Raw genomic sequence first — 12,006 nt, 5'->3', positions numbered from 1 at the left:
TAAATAAACTAGGCAGCCCTGCAAATTATGTATAATCAGCACTGATCTTCGCAGCATCTGTAGCCAGAAAGCAAAATGCTAGGTTGGTTTGAAACCCAGCCAGAACACTATCTGCATGGAGTTTGCGTGTTCTTCGGGTGCTTGCATAGGTTTCCTCCGGGTACTCTGGTTTCCTCCCACACTCCAAAGGCATGCTGGTAGATTAACTGGCTCCTGTCTAAATTAGCACTCATATCTGTATGCATGTCAGATAGGGAGCTTAGATTGTAAGCTCCTGAGGGTAGGGACTGATGTGAACATATTAAAGCAGTATTAAACCCAAAACCAAACAATGTAATATCTTGCAGCTTACCAATCATTAGATATGCTGGCTGTGTTAGTTTTCTTTTTTTTTGGCTTTTTCCCCTCTGTATTCGTCTACTGATCAGGCCAGGAACACACCTCCTATATTAGAGGGCCTCCACTCTGGATGAAGGAGCACAGGGGGAACCTTTGGACAGCAGCATTGTCAGTTTGAGGGGAGGAGAATGTTAGATGCACTAGCAGATTTAAATATACTAACAAACTGAAGCCAAACTCCAGCTCACAATGCAGTTACAGCAACAGTTTTACACAAATAAAATCTGATCCTTGTAACCACCCCTGTCAGTGGTAAATGGTTTGTCTCAACCCTCTAACATTTACAAGAGAGCTTGCTCTGTTGAAAAACAACAGACTTACTAGCCAATTCACCAGGTGAAAATAAAGGAAAGAAAGTCTAAAAAGAAAACAAAGGCAGCCACCACATCCAAGGATTGGCTTTTTGGGTTTAATACAATGTCAAAACGATGTGTAACTTGTCTCTGCTATATACCTGACTCAAGATCTACTATCTAAATACAATCTCATCATCATACAATAAAATATAGTCAAAGCTCTAAACATAGCACAACAAAAACCCACAGATGAAATATATGAGAAAAAAAATACATGCATATAAAACAAAATACAATTAAAAATGATTTGTAATCTCTCCCACACTCCATTCCCACAACTATGACCTGCCACATTATAGAACCCTACCCAATACTTTTTAAAGCTACAATAAACCCCAAAACAACAAAGTAATATTGCAGCCTATCAATAATTATATGTGGTGGCTGCATTTGTTTTCTTTTCAGGCCATTTTCACCTGGTGATTTCAACTTTTCCAGACCAAGTCATCCAGCAAAAGTAGCAGTTAGAAGGATACGATAAATCATTTAACATGGACAGGATTGCTTACAATGGTCAGCTTTTACTCCATTATGTTTTCTACTTTTAAGCTTTTTTTTCACCCATTGATCTGGCCAGAAACACTTCCTGTATCAGAGTGTCTCCACTACGGATGGAGGAGCAACGGAGACACCTTTGGATAGCAGCATTGTCAATCTGGGGAGAGGATAGTGTTGGAAGAAGGGGCGGACTGACCATTTGGAAACTCGAGCACTGCCCGAGGGCCCGGGGTCAGTAGGGGGCCCCATGAGATGCCCCTGGTACCTTTTTCATAGGCTTTTTTGAGTTTGGCCAAGGACACAGGGGCCCCATGATCCCCTATTACCCGGGGGCCCCATGAGTTGTCAGTCCACCCCTGGTTAGAAGTATAAGTAGCTTTAGATGGACTTGACGAACAAAGCTGAATTCCAGCTAATATTTTAGGTAGTTACAGCAACAGTTTTTGTTTACGTTTGGAATAAACAATTTTGCATAAATAAAAGTTGATTATTCTAAGTACCCCTCTAGTGTTAAATGGCTTGTCTCAACCCTCTGACACTTTTACTGGTCCACTTGGCCTGGTAAAGGAAACACAAAAATAACACTTACTGAATGTATAACAGCTGAAAATAAAGGAAAAAGGCTTAAAAAAAGAAAACTAATGCAGCCACTACGTCCTCAAATGAAATTTTTAAGCTTCAATATGTTACTTTGGGGGGGATGGAGAGATACTGATTACCAATTTTATTAACCTGTTGGTGCTATATATAAAATACTAAATATTACTATATATAATAATATATTAGAATAATAATATTCATAATAATTCTAGCAGTTGTAAGTATTAATGCTATTAATATCAATAACAACAAGAATTATAACGATTATTACTTGTAGTAGTATTGTTGATATTATTAATAATAATAATAATAATAATAATAATACTACACACAGTGGCTAAATGGTTAGCACTTCCATCTGGCAGTACTAGGGTCCTTGGTTCGAATCCCAACCACAGCACCACCTGACTGGAGTTTGCATGTTCTCCCTGTGCCTGCGTGGGTTTCCTCCGGGTACTCTGGTTTCCTCCCACACTTCAAAGACATACTGGTAGGTAAATTGGCTCCTGTCTAAATCGTCCCTAGTATGTGTATGTATGAATGTAAGACTCACGTTAGATTGTACTCCCTTTGAGGGTTAGGGACTGATGTGAATGTACAATATCTATATACACATATGTGTGTGTGTGTATATATATATATATATATATATATATATATATATATATATATATATATATATATATGTAAAGCGCTGCGTAAATTGATGGCGCTACATAAGTACCGGTAATAAATAAAATAATAATTATTCTTCATAATAACAATACTAGTAAAAGTATATATTGATATTAATATCAATAACAACAATCATTATTATAACTATTATCACTGTTACTAGTAATAATAATAATAAAAAGAATAATAATAAACAGAATTAAAAAGGTTAGTTGAAAAATCTTTTCAATTGGAAATTTCTATAGACTTTCAAAAGGATAAAAAAAAAAAAAAAAAAAAAAAGACATTCTGATGGGGAAAAAAATCTAAATCCAAAATTTATGGCTGAAATAAAATAATATTTTTACTATTTGCTGTCAGCTTAAATTTGTTTTCGTAAAAACTGTTTTAATACAAAATAAAGTGTTCTGATCTCCATACAATGGAATCAATTTTGATTTTTTTAATTTACATTTTAAATATCCGGAGGGAATGAACAATTTTTAAAATTTGCTTCACATTTTTGCAAGCTATTACAATAAATGGAAAAAGTGGCCTAATAAGGCAATGGACAGCACATCCATGTCCAAGGAGCTAACAATCTATAGAATATGGACCCAAAAGCTAGCAATCAATATTTTTTTAGCGTGTGTGTCATTTTCGGTAGATGCCAGAACCAGCTGGGCATGCGGTGATATTTAACTCTGTGAGTGCTACACGACACTGACACTCCCCCCTCCTACCTCTGTTCCTTAAAGTAGTTTTGGAGACTCACACCCCAGATATGTTTCCCTTTCGGTCGCTGTCAGTCACACATTCCCTGGAGACTCCTCACCCCCCCCCCAATGCCTCTACAGCCTGTCACAGCGATGATAGGCGCCCAACAGGTGCCTAAGCCATATCGCCTTCCAACGCCGAGTTAACCTCTCCAATCCTGGAGATATCAACTTAAACCGGAGAAAATGAACTCTTTCAAGGAGAACATCCTACGGGAATTAGGAAGCCGTCCAAGCAGGACAAAGTCATTTCGACATAGAAAAGAACATTTCCAGGAATACATAAAAAGGAGAAGAGTGCCTTATCGCACTTACCGTCCTGAGGAACTGGATTTCGTCCTCGCTCTCTCCTCCTTCGGCCATGATGATGCTTTAGGTACCGTCCTTCTCTGCTACAGGATGGACCCCGTGTTTGGCCGGCTTGGGTGGTCGTTGAGCGACCGGTAATCCGTGTGGTTTGAAGGGGGAGAGAGAGAGGTTGTGTGTACTCCCCTCTCTCTGTGCGGAGAGATGGCACAAGCACAGACCAAGGCAGATACTGACAGCCTCTCCTGGTGTACCCCTCCTCTGCTCTGTGATTGGTGGGAGCCGGGTTAGAACCAGCCAAATTGTCCAGGAGGGGGATGCAAAAAAAAAAAAATGGGGGGGGGGAGGGGGGTGAAGATACAGCTGCAAGTGCAAAGCACAGAAGCTAAAATCTGCGAAGGGCAGAGAAGTGGAAGCGGTGATTATGGGTAATTTATGGGGAGAGGATGAATTCATTAACAGAAGTCCTGCGGGAAAGATAGAAGTTAAATGGAAAGAAAAAGAACTGTCGGCTCTGTTTAAGATACAGCAAAAGGCAGGAAATCCAAGCAAATCAGTCAAGAATCAGATATTAAAACTAAATGAATGAGATGTGAAAATGCTTGGCTGTTACGGGTTAGGACCAGGGGCGGACTGAGCATTTGGAAACTCGGGCACTGCCCGAGGGCCCGGGGTCAGTAGGGGGCCCCATGAGATGCCCCTGGTACCTTTTTCATAGGCTTTTTTGAGTTTGGGCAAGGACACAGGGGCCCCATGATCCCCTATTGCCTGGGGGCCCCATGAATTGTCAGTCCGCCCCTGTTGTACACACAGGTTTTACTTTTTAAAAATAATAATCTTATACATACCTAGTCTGTGCAGTGGTTTTTCACAGAGTAGCCCCGATCCTCCTCTTCTGGGGTCCCCCGCCGGTGCTTCTGGTCCCTCCACCCTTACGAGTGCCCCCATAGCAAACTGCTTGTTATGGTGGCACTCGAGCATGTATGTCCCCAAGCCGCTACTCTGTGTGTCCATTGGCTCTCCTCACAGGCTGTGACTGACAAAGCAGGAGCCAAATGCTCCCACTGTTGCCTCTCTGTCCAATGAGGAGAGAGAGAGCCGAGAGAGATGCCCCATGAGATGCCCCTGGTACCTTTTTCATAGGCTTTTTTGAGTTTGGGCAAGGACACAGAGGCCCCGTGATCCCCTATTGCCCGGGGGCCCCATAAGTTGTCAGTCCTCCCCTGGTTATGGCACTCTGCACATCAAACCTTGAAAGTTTGCCATACACTATACAATCTGATTGTACAAGAGGTGACCACACACTGCACAATTGTCTTGAGTAATCTCCTTTAAGGTGACCACACACTACACAATTGGATTGAATAATCTCACCCTCCAAAGGATGTGCCCCCATTCCTGACCAGGCTATTTTTTGCGATACGGCACTGCGTTATTTTTTACTGACAATTGTGCGGTCATGCAGTGCTGTATATATATTACATTTATGTCCTTTTTGTCCCACAAATACAGCTTTCTTTCAATGGTATTTGATCGCCTGTGCATTTTATTTTTTGCGCTATAAATAAAAAAAGACCAACAATTTTGGAAAAAAACTATATTTTTGACTTTTTGCTGTTAAATGTGTCCAGTAAAAAAATGTTAAAAAATCAAATTTCTTCTTAGATTTAGGACAGATTGTATTCTGCTGCATGTCTTTGCTAAAAAAAAATCCCAATACATGTAAATTAATTGGTTTACGTGAAAGTTTTAGTGCTTACAAATGGCAGTATATATACTGTGATTTAAATTTTTTTTATACTAATAATGGCGGTGATCAGCAATTTATAGCGGGACTGCGACGGGCATTCTGACACTGGGGGAGTCCTTACTAACTCCCACTGACATCCCCAGTGACACCAGAACAGTGATAAGTGCTAATAAAAAGCACTGACACTGTACTAATGACACTGGGCAGGAAGGCGTTAACATCTGGGGCAATCAAAGGGTTAACTGTGTACGGTTTTACATAATGTGCTATGTCTGTGTTTTTACTTGGGAAACATGCTGCTGTTTATCTCTCTGCTGTGTAGAGAAATACACAGCAGCATGTGCTTGCTGGCAAGAGAGAGATCTGTGTTGTTTACACACAGGTCACTCCACCGTCAGTTCTGCATGGTGATCACCGGGTGCCGGTGGGGAATCTCCAGCCAGGACCCGGTGATTGACATCTGTAGCTGCCAAAGCCGGCGCAGGTAGGGCAGTGAGCGTACCCCCTACCCAGAAATGCACATCACGTATATATACACACATGTGATTTTGCGCAGCCCTGCAGCAGTAGTTCTACTATAGTGCAAAAGGGAAGCGGTTAATGTGACCACACATTGTACATTTAGATTGAATAATCTCCTTTAAGGTGACCACACACTGCACAATCTCCCTTAGATTTACCTTCATCTGGCTGATTGGATACAAATTGGATGGCTTTCTGAGATGTATCCTCTTATTACACAATTTTGGTAAATATAAAAGAAGATTGTCCAATCAGAATGCATAGTGTATGGCCAGCTTTAGCTGTACTAAAACAATGCAATAGGATGACAAACCTAAAAAAAATTTGCAAACAGGCAGGATTTTTAATGCAGAAGAAATGTACCTCGTCTGTTCTACACAGTGCCGAGACAAGGTCATCAATCACCTAGGGCGAAGAGGCCAAATGGCACCCCACCACCCAAGAAAATGTATACGCAATATGTGTCAGCAAAAATCACCCCTCCCCCTCTGAACAAATAAAATCAAGCACTAATCTTCACACTTATCCCTAAGCATAAGTTCCCTTTGCAAGCCAAAATTCTCCCAAAACAAAAATTCCCCCCCTTCCAGTACTAATCCCCCCTCTTGGCTCAAATCTTCTCCCTCCCCAAATCCCCTCTCCTAGCACAAATCCTCTACCCCTCACATTTCCCATCTGAACATAAATCCTCTCCACCCCCCTCCAAATCCCCTCTCCTTGCATTAATCACCCCCCCCCCCCACACACACAGAATTTCCCACCCTAGCACACTTCCCCTTCAAACATCCCTACTAGCACAAATCTTCCCCCCAAATCCACCCTCCTAACAGAAATCCACCCTCCTAACAGAAATCCCCCCTCCTAACAGAAATCCCCCCTCCAAAGCACCTCTTCTAGCACGACACCCCAAATCCCCACTGAGCCCAGGGCAGCCGCCCCTCCTGCTCACCCCTTATCCAAGCCATGCTTCTGCATTAAAGTATTCTCACCAGCCTTTGTGCGCTGCACGTTAAGCTGCACGCGCATAGCTCAGTGTACAATTTTGGCAGTGGGGAGATGAATGAACTTCTGCGCATGTGCAGCAGTGACGTCCTCTCAGCCCGGCCAATGAAAAAAGCCAGAGATCGATACCTGGAAGCAGACTGGCCAAAAGATGTCAGCAGCCGGCAGGGAGCTCTGGAGCACTGGAAAAAGGCAAGTATACAGTAGTTTCACTTAACAATTCATGTAATAAGTACAAAATCAGGCAGACCCCTGCACTACATAGTTGATGGTAGATCTAGGAGAATGTACAGTCGGATTGTATAATGTATGATCAAGCCTTAATCTGGCCATACACTGTACAATCTTTTGTAAAATCTCCCATGAACCAGCCAAAGATGGAGATTCAGCAGGGACAGGCCGAATTTTGATCTGTGTATGGGCAAGTTGGTTGTACTGAAGTTGATCCATCGATCTACTTTAGTACAACCAGCTTGTTGGTTTTTTCCCCCCCCCCCCATTCAATCATTGCCGGTGGCTATATAGTATCTCCCAGAAGTGAGTACACCCCGCACATTTGTGTAAATATTTGATTGTATCTTTTCATGTGACAACACTGAAGAAATGACACTTTGCTACAATGTGACGTAGTGAGTGTACAGCTTGTATAACATGTAAATTTGCTGTGTCCTCAAAATAACTCAACACAGAGCCATTAATGTCTAAACCGCTGGCAACAAAAGTGAGTACACCCCTAAGTGACAATGTCCAAATTGGGCCCTATTAGCCATTTTCCCTCCCCGGTGTCATGTGACTTGTTAGTGTTACAAGGTCTCAGGTGTGAATGGAAAGCAGGTGTGTTCAATTTGGTGTTATCACTCTCACTCTCTCATACTGGTCACTGGAAGTTCAACATGGCACCTCATGGCAAAGAACTCTCTGAGGATCTGAAAAAAAGAATTGTTGCTCTACATAAAGATGACCTAGGCTATAAGAAGATGGCCAAGACCCCAAAACTGAGCTGCAGCACTGTGGCCAAGACCATACAGCGGTTTAACAGGACAGGTCCCACTCACAACAGGCTTCACCATGGTCGACCAAAGAAGTTGAGTGCACGTGCTCAGCGTCATATCCAGAGGTTGTCTTTGGGAAATAGATGTATGAGTGCTACCAGCATTTCTGCAGATGTTGAAGGGGTAACGGGTCAGCCTGTCAGTGCACAGACCATACGCCCAGGGGCGGACTGACCATTTGGAAACTCGCCACTGCCCGGGGTCAGTAGGGGGCCTTATGAGATGCCCCTGGTACCTTTTTCATAGGCTTTTTTGAGTTTGGGAAAGGACACGGGGCCCCATGATCCCCTATTGCCCGGGGGCCCCATGAGTTGTCAGTCCGCCCCTGCATACGCCGCACACTGCATCAAATTGGTCTGCATGGCTGTCGTCCCAGAAGGAAGCCTCTTCTAAAGATGATGCACAAGAAAGCCCGCAAACAGTTTGCTGAAGACAAGCAGACTAAGGACATGGATTACTGGAACCATGTCCTGTGGTCTGATGACACCAAGATAAACTGATTTGGTACAGATGGTGTTAAGCGTGTGTGGCGGCAACCAGGTGAGGAGTACAAAGACAAGTGTGTTTTGCCTACAGTCAAGCATGGTGGTGGGAGTGTCATGGTCTGGGGCTGCATGAGTGCTGCTGGCATTGGGGAGCTACAGTTCATTGAGGGAATTATGAATGCCAACATGTACTGTGACATACTGAATCAGAGCATGATCCCCTCCCTTCGGAGACTGGGCCACAGGGCAGTATTCCAACATGATAATGGCCTCAAACACACCTCCAAGGCGACCACTGCCTTGCTAAAGAAGCTGAGGGTAAAGGTGATGGACTGGCCAAGCATGTCTCCAGACCTAAACCCTATTCAGCATCTGTGGGGCATCCTCAAATGGAAGGTGGAGGAGCACAAGGTCTCTAACATCCACCAGCTCCGTGATGTCGTCATGGAGGAGTGGAAGAGGACTCCAGTGGCAACCTGTGAAGCTCTGGTGAACTCCATGCCCAAGAGGGTTAAGGCAGTGCTGGAAAATAATGGTGGCCACACAAAATATTGACACTGTGGGCCCAATTTGGACATTCTCACTTAGGGGTGGACTCACTTTTGTAGCCAGCGGTTTAGACATTAATGGCTGTGTGTTGAATTATTTTGAGGGGAAAGCAAATTTACATGTTATACAAGCTGTACACTCACTACGTCACATTGTAGCAAAGTGTCATTTCTTCAGTGTTGTCACATGAAAAGCTAGAATCAAATATTTACAAAAATGTGAGAGGTGTACTCACTTCTGTGAGATACTGTAGCAGCTGACAGTAATCACTATATTCAGATGGCTGGAAAACCTCCCACTGTAAGAATACAAAAGCTCTGTGGGAAGGATTCCCCCATCAACACTGACTGTGTTGATGGGGAAATTAAGCAACTTCCTTTCCTGCAAATCATGGTTGCAGGAAAGAAAATTGCTTAATGTATGATCTGCTTTGGATTTAGCAAAACTGAAATATGAGGACAAACCTAAACAATCCATTCTATTTGTATCAAATCTAAATCTCCCAATGGGATACAGATGACCAGATAAAACCCTGACAGGGGTTATAACCCTCCCTTACTTTATCCAAACAAATTAAAAAAAACAAAAAACTTTTTATTTTAGTTTCTTTTTTTCTCTTTAAGCTTGAAACATTACAATCCAACTGTACAATCTCCTTTGGATCTACTGTAGCACTACCCTCTAAGGAGCTGCTGGATTTTGGGTCCTCCTATGTCTGCACAGCCAGGCAAAATGCATTTTCAGCAGGCACACAGTCAGAAAACCAGTCATTGGGCTTGTTTTTATGATTTATTGGGGGGAATATAAACTTGGATGCGGATAGGGGCTATGGGATGCCCAAACTGCTCAACAACTTGGAGGACAACTTCTCTAGGTACAATTTGCAACAAAAATAAATCCTAGACTGTACTCCCTCCGGAATTATAATAGTTCTTAATGGATCAGTAGCGCATATCACACCTGCTTTTCGGCACTGGCATATTAGTACAAGATTATCCCAAGCAGGGGTGTAGGCTGTCAGCAGCTGTCCCTTCTGGGTGGCTAGCTGGGTATTGCACCTGGCTACCTCTCCCCCTACAGGCTTTGAGTGGTGAAGATAGAGGTACTCACACTGTCCCTTGAAATCTTGCTGCTCGGTAAGGACTGCTGTTCAAGCCTCCTATATAGGTCCTACCCTTGAAATACAGGGTGTCTCCTGAATGAGACTGAAAGGGGGTGAAGACCCCTCTGATCAAACTTCTTCTTTCCCTCCTTCCTCAGCTCCTACCTGAAGGCAGAGCCCCCAGCCCAGAGGTCCACTCCCAGCCTCAACCCAGCACTCCATACTCCAATCAGCAACGAATGAACCCCTGCTGACCAGGCTCTTCAATATTTATGGGCACATCTTACCACCATGGCAGGCTTCCTGCATGGGGATTGGTCAATTTCCCATGAATATTCAGATCTCTGCCCCTGTACTCCCACCCACTAGCTTCTAGAAGTTTCTTGAAACTTCCAGAGCCAGGGGGAGGCAACTGAAGCCTGACCAACAGAGCCCTCCAGCCTGTCTTGAGCTTGAACCCCACAAACACACTTACTTTAGCTACTATGGAGTCAAACTAAATTTACCTAACTATGCACACTAGAGGGTTCTACACTAACAACAACTATGGAGTGCAAGGGCCTGCCTGCCTGATAGATAAATTGATGAGGCAAATTAGGAAGCTGCTGATATTACATATTATATTGCCAAAAGTATTGGGATGCCCGCCTTTACATGCACATGAACTTTAATGCATACCTGTCTTAGTCCGAAGGGTTCAATATTGAGTTGGCCAACCTTTTGCAGCTATAACAGCTTCAACTCTTCTGGAAAGGCCATCCACAAGGCCGTCCTATTTTTGCACAAATCACGCCAACCCTACCATTCCCCCCAAATCTCCCTCCTAGTCCCAGCACATATCCCTCCCATTTCTTCTCGTAGCACATATCCCCCAACCCCCACCTCCCCATTACCCTTCCCAGCACAAATAGCCCCCATTCCCCCTCCTGCACAAACCTCTCATATCAGTGCAAAGGTTTGTTTAACCCCACACCCCCTTTCATTGTGTATAGTTCCCCCTGCCTGTAAGCTTCCCCCCTCCCTGAACTAATAGGGGGGGAACCAGGTCAGTTGTGCTGTGCTCTCACTCCTGTCAGTGGAGCAATCCTCCATACTGCAGATGACACAGGATCGCTCTTGGATTGGGCTGTACACCCCACCCCCTATCTTCTCCAATCACCGCTCATCTCTCAGCAGCAGGGAGCCAGGGCATTAATCAAACACTAAACATTCTGATGTAAGAGTGATCCTGTCTCATCTCCTTTATGGATGATCGCTCCAGTGACAGGAGAGGAGAGGAGAGCACAGCCTGCACCTCCCTGCTCTCTCCCATCATTTCTCCTTTGCAGGCTTCACTGCTGCAGGCTGCTCTCCCCTTGTCCCAGCCCTGAGTGCAGGGATGTGGGAAGGCACTCAGTGGCCAGGTACAGCGTTCATGGAAAGACCAGCCTTGGGGGCACAACTGAAATCTAGGAGGGCATATCCCACCCCAGCACCCCCCTAGATCTGGCCATGGTGGAAAGTAGGGAAACCAGCAGCTGTGGCTGCACCCTAGGTGGCAGTGTGCCCTAGGCTGCTGCCTAGCTCACCTAGTGGTAGCTCCAGCCCTGCTGTTACATCACTTCCGCTTTCAACATGAAACATGACGTCACTTTCACACCTGCAAATCACATTGGGTTTCTGTTTTTTTGCCCAACCACTGTATGTTGGCCTGTTCTCAACTTCTAAAAATACCAGTTGCCTGGTTGTCATTCTGGTCCAGAATTGTGACCCAACGTATGGGAGTACATACATACCAGGCACTAGATCTCCAGTTGCTTGTATCTAACAATTGTCAGAGAGTCATAGAAGTTATAAAACAAAGAAAAATAGGTGTCCTTTTCTGATCCTCCTCCTAAAAATGCTAGATTCCTGGATGCCTTTCAAAATCTGACCCATAACAAGTATGCAGTGAAGTGAAAGTAAAGCCAACTCTC

General features: G+C 44.1%; 1 protein-coding gene across 4 annotated transcripts in view; it reads right to left on the bottom strand.

The window, feature by feature from the left end:
• RYR1 (ryanodine receptor 1) overlaps window positions 1-3,798 on the bottom strand; it is a 255,817-nt gene extending 252,019 nt beyond the window's left edge. For all 4 annotated transcript variants that reach the window (XM_089658190.1, XM_089658192.1, XM_089658191.1 and 1 more), the window contains exon 1: window positions 3,599-3,798. In XM_089658190.1, coding sequence (XP_089514316.1) covers window positions 3,599-3,646 — 48 coding nt within the window. In that variant the 5' untranslated portion in view covers window positions 3,647-3,798. The remainder of the gene's footprint in view (window positions 1-3,598) is intronic.
• Between the last annotated feature and the right edge of the window lie 8,208 nt (window positions 3,799-12,006).

This window comes from Staurois parvus, unplaced genomic scaffold (genome assembly GCF_062004578.1).
Source record: "Staurois parvus isolate SC_StPar_1 unplaced genomic scaffold, SC_StPar_1.0 ptg001058l, whole genome shotgun sequence".
Lineage (NCBI taxonomy): Eukaryota > Metazoa > Chordata > Amphibia > Anura > Ranidae > Staurois > Staurois parvus.
This window is presented reverse-complemented; position numbering and strand designations above follow the sequence as displayed.